At 46.8% G+C, this 8,851-nt stretch overlaps 1 protein-coding gene across 6 annotated transcripts; it reads left to right on the top strand.

Moving 5' to 3' along the window:
- Nucleotides 1–3,537: 3,537 nt before the first annotated feature.
- Nucleotides 3,538–8,713, top strand: ZBTB3 (zinc finger and BTB domain containing 3). 6 transcript variants are annotated; one of them, XR_006266345.1, is made up of 3 exons: nucleotides 3,565–3,702; nucleotides 3,997–5,714; nucleotides 6,386–8,713. XR_006266345.1 is itself a non-coding variant. In XM_043451169.1 (2 exons), the coding sequence occupies exon 2, from the start codon at nucleotides 4,048–4,050 to the stop codon at nucleotides 5,590–5,592; it is 1,545 nt and encodes a 514-aa protein (XP_043307104.1). In that variant the 5' UTR covers nucleotides 3,538–3,558; nucleotides 3,997–4,047; the 3' UTR covers nucleotides 5,593–8,713. The 6 variants fall into 6 exon arrangements, 4 of the variants coding, with proteins under 4 accessions (XP_043307104.1, XP_043307103.1, XP_043307101.1 ...); XR_006266344.1 differs by having other exon boundaries at nucleotides 3,997–5,996; XM_043451169.1 differs by lacking the exon at nucleotides 3,565–3,702 and adding an exon at nucleotides 3,538–3,558 and having other exon boundaries at nucleotides 3,997–8,713.
- The last annotated feature ends 138 nt before the right edge of the window (nucleotides 8,714–8,851 follow it).

Here is an 8,851-nt window from a genome sequence, read left to right as displayed (position 1 = left end):
ACTCTTCCAACAACACAAGAGAAGACTCTACACATGGACATCACCAGATGGTCAATACCAAAATCAGACTGATTATATTCTTTGCAGCCAAAAATGGAGAAGCTCTATAGAGTCAGCAAAAACAAGACTGGGAGCTAACTGTGGCTCAAATCATGAACTCCTTATTGCCAAATTCAGACTTAAATTGAAGAAAGTAGGGAAAACCATTAGATCGTCCAGGTATGACCTAAATCAAATCCTTTATGATTATACATAGACTTAAGGGACTAGATCAGATAGACAGAGTGCCTGATAGACTATGGATGGAGGTTCATGACACTGTACAGAAGACAAGGATCAAGACCATCCCCAAGAAAAAGAAATGTAAAAAAGCAAAATGGCTATCTGAAGAGGCCTTACAAAGAGCTGTGAAAAGAAGAGAAGTGAAAAGCAAAGGAGAAAAGGAAAGATATACCCATTTAAATGCAGAGTTCCAAAAAACAGCAAGGAGAGATAAGAAAGCCTTCCTCAGTGATCAGGGCAAAGGAATAGAGGAAAACAATAGAATGGGAAAGACTAGCGATCTCTTCAAGAAAATTAGAGATACCAAGGGAACATTTCATGCAAAGACGGGCTCAATAAAGGACAGAAATCGTATGGACCTAACAGAAGCAGAAGATAATAAGAAGAGGTGGCAAGAATACACAGAAGAACTGTACAAAAAAGATCTTCATGACCCAGATAATCACAATGGTGTGATCACTTACCTAGAGCCAGACATCCTGGAATGTGAAGTCACGTGGGCCTTAGGAAGCATCACCACAAACAAAGCTAGCAGAGGTGATGGAATTCTAGTTGAGCTATTTCAAATCCTAAAAGATGATGCTGTGAAAGTGCTGCACTCAATATGCCAGCAAATTTGGAAAACTCAGCAGTGGCCACAGGATTGGAAAAGGTCAGTTTTCATTCCAATCCCTAAGAAAGGCAATCCCAAAGAATGCTCAAACTACTACACAATTGCACTCATCTCACATGCTAGTAAAGTACTGCTCAAAATTCTCCAAGCCAGGCTTCAGCAATACGTGAACCATGAACTTCCAGATGTTCAAGCTGGTTTTAGAAAAGGCAGAGGAACCAGAGATCAAATTACCAACATCCGCTGTATCATCAAAAAAGCAAGAGAGTTCCAGAAAAATATCTATTTCTGCTGTATTGACTATGCCAAAGCCTTCGACTGTGTGGATCACAATAAACTGTGGAAAATTCTGAAAAAAGATGGGAATACCAGACCACCTGACCTGCCTCTTGAGAAACCTGTATGCAGGTCAAGAAGCAATAGTTAGAACTGGACATGCAACAACAGACTGGTTCCAAATAGGAAAAGGAGTACGTCAAGGCTGTATATTGTCACCCTGCTTATTTAACTTATATGCAGAGTACATCATGAGAAACGCTGGGCTGGAAGAAGCACAAGCTGGAATCAAGATTGCTGGGAGAAATATCAATAACCTCAGATATGCAGATGACACCACACTTATGGCAGAAAGTGGAGAAGAACTAAAGAGCCTCTTGATGAAAGTGAAAGAGGAGAGTGAAAAAGTTGGCTTAAAGCTCAACACTCAGAAAACTAAGATCATGGCATTTGGTCCCATCACTTCATGGCAAATAGATGGGGAAACATTGGTTGACTTTATTTTTTTTGGCTCCAAAATCACTGCAGATGGTGATTGCAGCCATGAAATTAAAAGATGCTTACTCCTTGGAATGAAACTTATGACCAACCTAGACAGCACATTAAAAAGCAGAGACATTAACTTTGCCAACAAAGTTCTGTGTAGTCAAAGCTATGGTTTTTCCAGTTGTCACGTATGGATGTGAGAGTTGGACTATAAAGAAAGCTGAGTGCTGAAGAATTGATGCTTTTGATCTGTGGTGTTGGAGAAGACTCTTGAGAGTCCCTTGGACTGCAAGGAGATCCAACCAGTCTGTCCTAAAAGAGATCAGTCCTGAGTGTTCATTGGAAGGACTGATCTTGAAACTGAAACTCCAATACTTTGGCCACCTGATGTGAAGAGCTGACTCATTTGAAAAGACCCCGATGCAGGGAAAGATTGAAGCCAGGAGGAGAAGGGGACAGAGGATGAGAGGATGGCATCACCGACTCAATGGACATGGTTTGAGTAAACTCTGGGACTTGGTGATGTACAGGAATCCTGGCGTGCTGGGGTCGCAAAGAGTCCGACATGACTGAGTGACTGAACTGAACTGAACAATAAATATTGTATGACTTGGAAGAATATCTGGAAGAAGTGAGCTCTCAAACTGAGGCCAGTGTGGCCTGCATGTCTCTAGTATAATGATGGAAGGTAGAAAGAGGAACTGTCCCTAATCCTACTTAGATCTGATTCGAATGCTTGGCTACAAACAAAGTGGAGATGCTAGGTAAGGCAGGTCAAAGAGTGAATAATGTTCGAAGGGCACTGTGCAGTTACCACTGTCAATGGCCGGCTTCCCTGGTGGCTCAGTGGTAAAGAATCTGCCTGCCAAAGCAGGAAATGCGTGTTCGATGTCTGAGTCAGGAAGGCACCTTGGAGAAGGAAATGACAATTCATTTCAGTATTCTTGCCTGGAAAATCTCAAGGACTGAGCTATAGGCGGGCTATAGTTCATGGGGTTGTAAAGAGTCAGACTCGACTCAGTAACTAAAAAACCTTGTCAACATACTGTCCCTGTCTGAGGACAGGCAGGTATCACTGACTCCCAATTTACAGTCCTTTCCTGTGGTTTTCTAGGAATTTTGGAATATTTCTTAAGTAGCCACGCTCTTTTTCACGCCCAGGGACACCTTAGGGCCGCGAGCCCCCTCCCTCCTCTCCTACCAGCAACTGCCCACTACGCTCCAGACACAGAGAAGGACATGCATCTCCTCACTAGAGATCAGGCTAGGGACACTACATGCACACAGCTGCTAGCTCTCTGACACCACTACTGCTTAGCCAGGAGCCTGGAACTATCAGACTGCATGGAGTAAAGCAGTAGGGCATCTTCGAGTTTTTGAGGGAGGAAGAGATCTTCAAGAGACAACTGCAGATTAGAGAGGTGTAGCCATCGCCCACGGTTACGGCTGAGCCGAGTCTAAGACCCGGACCTCCTGGGTACCACACCAGTTTGTTGGTCCTCCTTGCCGGGACACTCACCAGCCGGGGTGACGAGCTGCCCGCTAAGACACAACGCTCTGCGCTGTGGCAGGCCTCGCGCCCCGCCCCGAGGGCGTCGCGCTCCACTGCTCACAGGTCCCGGCCCTCCCACAGCCTCAGGTAGATGGAGAAGCTCAGCCAATCTCAAGGGCTCCGAGGCAAAGAAGGCGGGACGAAAAGGAAAAGTTTAGGACAGGAGCGCTAACCAATACGGCGCCTAGCTGCCTGAGCGACGGCCACCAGCACCCACTTGGAGACGCTGCCCTGAGTCAGGGGAATGTTAGTAGAGAGTGAACCAATCCGAGACGAGGGAAGACAAATTTGAGCCAATTAAAACTAAGAAGGCGGGAAGGGGCGGAGCTTTCCCGGTGGCTGCTCGTTGGTGGGTGAGGGTCAGCTTTCTCTGCTAGTTCCCACCCTCGGACTTCTTAGCCCCTGGAATTCGAGAGGGGCTCAGGGAGTTCCCGGAGGAGGGCGAAGAGGTATCGCCCGAGAAGGCCTGGGGTCGAGACTCCAGTTGGAGGAGGTGCTGGAAGCTACCGGGTGGGCATCGAGGAAGCGGAGGCTGCCCAAGGGGCGGGACTTCCGGGGAGGGGCTTTGTGGACGGGGCGGGGCCTGCTGCTAAGGTTAGGCCGAGGGGCGGGGCTAAAAGTAGACCCCTGGGTGTGACCTGGGAGAAAGAAGGGTAGTAATTTAAGGGAGCATCTCGGGGTCGGGATGCTGCTGCCAGAGGCTTTGGGGTGGCAAGTAGTAGCTCAGAGCTGACGTTAAGGTTTATAGGGAGGTTACCTGCCCTAACCCACTTTCCTCTCTTCCCAGGGAACCACTGGAGAGGATCTTCCTAGGGTCCCTTTCCCTTTGTGGAGTGCTATGGAGTTCCCAGAACACAGCCAGCAGCTGCTGCAGAGCCTCCGAGAGCAGCGGTCCCAGGGTTTCCTTTGTGACTGCACCGTGATGGTGGGTAGTACCCAGTTCTTGGCCCATCGGGCTGTGCTGGCCTCCTGCAGCCCATTTTTCCAGCTTTTCTACAAAGAGCGGGAACTGGACAAGAGGGATCTGGTGTGTATCCACAACGAGATTGTCACAGCCCCGGCCTTTGGACTGCTTCTGGACTTTATGTATGCTGGCCAGCTGGTCCTCAGGGGGGATACCCCTGTGGAGGATGTGCTGGCGGCCGCCAGCTACTTGCACATGAATGATATTGTCAAGGTGTGTAAGCGGCGGCTGCAAGCCCGGGCCCTGGCAGAGGCGGACAGTACCAAGAAGGAAGAAGAAACCAACTCACAACCCCCTAATTTGGAGTTTTTGTCCAGCACTTCCCGTGGTTCCCAGCCTTTGTTGGCATCAGCAGAGACATCAGGGCACTGGGGCAAAGGAGAATGGAAAGGCTCTGCAGCTCCCTCACCTGTCTGTCCTCCAGATGAGCCACCGATGCCAGCTGGGGCTGACACTACACAGCCTGGCGTGGAGGTTGAGTCATCGCATCTGTGGGCACCTCCTCTACCGGTGGCTGATGTCTCTCTTGCCAGCCCCAGCAGCTCCACAGAGACCAACCCTGCAAACTACTTCCCTGCTGCGGGCCTCCCAACTGTTTCAGTGGAGCCACTGGCTCCCCTTGATGTGGGTTCTGAGAGCCTGAGGGTGGCAGAACCAAGGGCAACTGGAGGACCGTTGCAAGGCTTTTATCCCCCAACTTCAGCTGCAGTCCCAGTTCCATCCGAGGTTCCAGCCCCCGCGGAAGCTGAGCTGGTACAGGTGAAAGTAGAAGCAATTGTGATTTCTGATGAGGAGCCTGACGTGTCAGAGGAACAGCCTCGAGGTCCTGAGGGACTCTTTCCTCCTGGAGGAGCCATGTATGGTGGACAGCCCCCCCAGCCAGAGGCCTTTGAGGAGCCACGGGCAGCAGGACTGGAGGAGGTGCGGCCCAGTGACCACTTCCTGACGCCAGATCCTCACCTACGCTACCATTTGCTGCCAGGTCCAGGGCAGTATCACCGAGGGCTGGTGACCTCGCCCCTGCCTGCACTATCCGCCATGCATGAGCCGCTCTACCTGCCTTCTGAGTATGAAGCAGCCCCAGGAAGCTTTGGGGGTTTTATTGAGGATGTTCCGACTTGCAAGACATGTGGGAAGACCTTCTCATGCTCTTACACACTGCGTCGTCACGCCACAGTGCACACGCGGGAGCGACCCTACGAGTGCCGCTACTGCCTGCGCAGCTACACGCAGTCCGGGGACCTGTACCGCCACATCCGCAAGGCTCACAATGAGGACCTGGCCAAACGCAGCAAACCGGATCCCGAGGCTGGCCCCGTCCTGGGAGCGCAGCCCCTCCCTGGCTCCCCGACCGCAGACAGACCGAACAGCAGTGCTGGAGGGCCACCCAAAGATTTTGTACTTGGCTCCAAAAACTAACACCCGGGAGAGCATGCGCCGATGCCAGGCCTGCTCTTGCCGCCACCAGGGGGTAGCACGGAAGGTGGAAGCGCCTCATTTCCTCAGCTGGGGACGGAATGAAGGTTCTGCCCAGGCTGAAGGTTCCTACCCTTTTCTTTTCCCAGCCAGAGAGGACTTTATGGGTATTGCATCTCAGCCAACTCCTCGCCGCGCTGGGAATTTTCCTGAGATGTAATCGCTTCTCACTCTACATTTTGGACCATAAAGCTGGCAGTGAAAGTATTGCTCTAAACCGGTTGGCTGGTTTCTTCCACAAACATGCATGCCTCTTGATTTTTTTCATAGCTTTCCTTCAGACTTTTTAGGAATCTGACACCTGCATTTGGGGTAGGGGTCAGGTTGCTTAGGAGGAAAAAAGTGAGGTAAGGAAAGGGTAATGTAGACTTTACTTAGGAAAAGTATACAAATTAGGTTATTTTACACGATTATGGTTTATTGTTGTATTTGAGCTCCTGTGCCCTGGGCTGTATTGGGGACTTCATATACTCATTTAATCGTCAACAACTTTATGAGGTATTATCCCTGTCCCCACTTTTTTTTCCCACAAAGGAAACTTGAGACTGAACAATCTACATTAGCTTGTTCAAGGTCACAGAGCTAATTAAGGCGCAGGCCAGAATTTGAACCCTGGCTTATGACTTCATGCTGGTTTGAAACTTTGTTGAAGATGGTTAACTTTGAACTAGAAGTTGTTTCTTTTTTGAGTGTTTGGTTTTGTTGCCTTACCCCTTTCTGTCTGCTTTCCATGTAGAAAGACTTGGTTGACTGTTTCAACGACAAATACTGTATTGATGACTTGAAATTTTTGCCTGCGTCTTATATGTGGATTGAGGTCTCTGAAGACAAACTGGAAGGCAGAAACACTACCGTGGAGGTAGGTGTGTGGGGGGAGGTTGGGGGCCTGTGAAATGGAAATGATGAGTACTTGGGAAAACTAAAGCAAGGAACACTGGAAGAGAGCCTCAGAGTTCATCTAGTCCAACTTTCTCACTTAAAAGGTGTGATGATAGCCTAGACAGGTCAAATAACTCATCTCTGATCACACAGGTGGTTACTGGCAATAGAGATAGCAAAGAAATGGGAGCTTGAGGTGTTGATGTGGCATGGGGGATAAAGCATTCTAGAAATGCAAGAGAAGGTCTGCCCCTGCCTGTGGTAGAATGGTGTTTGTATGATGGACCAGAGGGCTACCCACAAACCCTTTCTCTTTGACACATAAGGAACTGAGTGCAAAAAAAGCAGGAAGGAATATTTAGAAGATGAAAATATGAGTGAATTTCCTGAATTTCTTCTCCTTTTGGATTTGTTACATTCAGCACTGTGAACTCTTACTAGTAAGCTACTGTTTTTGAGTCATAGGAAGGAGACAGAGCTGAGCAAATATTTGGTCAAAGAAAGTTCCTTACCTGGTACATTATGGGGAGCAAAAGTTGATGTTTAACATTTCCAGGATTGGGAGTGAATTCCATGCCTTTCGTTTTTTTTTATCTTTTTATCTTTCAAATGCCTAATTTTAATTTATGCAAATACATTACTGCCTTAACTCCTTGGTGAAACAAGGCAAGATGTACATAAACCCAGTAAGAGCTATTTTAGCTGAGTGGAGCACCTTTTCCAAAGTCTTTCCTAGAGTAACTATGACATCAAACTGCCTATAAAAATCAGTTGCCTTTAAAAGAGTGAACTTTATGATTGTGAATTATCTGTCAATTTAAAAAAAAAAAAACATGGGGCTGGGGGTGGGCGGGGGGAGGAGAAATCAGTTGCCTCAGAATGGTTCCTAAAAGCAAGGCATAATATGTGTACATGTATATATCGTGTATATAATTTCTCTGGACATCTGGGGGACACAGGAACCATTGTTACTGTCTTGGCCATGTGCAATACAAACTAAAGAGGATCTTACTTGGTGACATTCTCCTGAAGAGCATCTACTTTTAGTTCCCAGCATGGAATGCTTTCTTCATTGGAGGTGGCAGCTAGGAATTTGTAAGACATTTAAAGCAACAGCCAACACACTTACAGCCACAGTTGCCTCTCTTTATCTATCTGCTGGACACCAAGAACAGTTTATGCCTGTCCGTGGAAGTGTGATCAATAGAGAAGTTTCTCTGGTTTCCACTTCTCTTGACGGCCCATCCATGGATTCAAGGAACCATAGGTCAGCTTATCTAACCTCTAGTCCAACACTGGATCCTCCTTTTGCCAAGTGTTGAACCTCTGCTTGAAAGAGAACTCACTGTCCCCAAAGGAAATCTATTTAACTGTTGGGCAACCCTAATCACTAATAATTACTTCTACTGAGCCAAAATCGGCCTCCGATGCTGGGATGGGTCAGGCCCCAGGCTACCAAGAGTTTAACCCAAGAAGTTACTTGCTTTTGAGCTCCAAGTTGATTTAGTTTTCAGACAACCACCCTTTGCTCTCCAGTTTTAGAAACATATTCCTAGTTTAGGATTTCACTTATTTTCTTAATTGGCTATTTTGTAAGCATATGCCTTCACTTGCCCTTAGCTTTACAAAACTCACCATTTAGCCCTTCACATTTGATTTCAATTTCTCCAAAGCCAGTGATTCCAAAGATGATTTACCTGGATATATACTAATATTTTTATGGTTGGTTGGTTGGTTTTTTTTTGGGTAAATGATATAAAGTGCTCTAAAATCCCCACCTCAATTTTATCAGTAAGCAATTTCAGTATGCCATCTCTAAAAGGACTCTTAAAGAAGAAAAAAAAAAAAAAGGACCAAATACCATGATCACCTGGGTCAGGAAGATACCCTGGAGAAGGAAATGGCAACCCATTCCAGTAATCTTGCCTGGAAAATTCCCATGGACAGAGGAGCCTGTTGGGATACGGTCCATGGTGTCACAGAGTTGGACACGACTGAATGACTAAACAACAACCACTATGATCACACCCAACAAAACTGATAATTCTTGTTCAGAGCTTCCTGATTGTCCCATAAAGTTGTTTTTTTTTTTTTTTTTCAAATAAGAATCCAAATTCTAAGGGTTTTAGGAGCTCTGTGCCAGGACTTCGGAGACCTATATATATATAATTATTTTTCATTATTTCACTTTCATAAACTTTTAATTTTCTTCAAATAAGAATCCAAAGTAGAGTCGTATTTATTTGGTTGATGTGTCTCAAACCTCTTTTTAAGATATAGAATCCCCTCTCCTTTTCCTTGCAATTTATTGCAGAAATTGGTT

The sequence above is a fragment of the Cervus canadensis genome, chromosome 29, assembly GCF_019320065.1.
Source record: "Cervus canadensis isolate Bull #8, Minnesota chromosome 29, ASM1932006v1, whole genome shotgun sequence".
Classification (NCBI taxonomy): domain Eukaryota; kingdom Metazoa; phylum Chordata; class Mammalia; order Artiodactyla; family Cervidae; genus Cervus; species Cervus canadensis.
The sequence above is the reverse complement of the archived record's forward strand: the minus strand, read 5'-3'. Positions and strand labels throughout refer to the sequence as shown.

Excerpts from the sequence above, each read along its gene's own strand:
- ZBTB3 (XM_043451169.1), top strand. The coding sequence starts at position 4,048 with ATGGAGTTCCCAGAACACAGCCAGCAGCTGCTGCAGAGCCTCCGAGAG.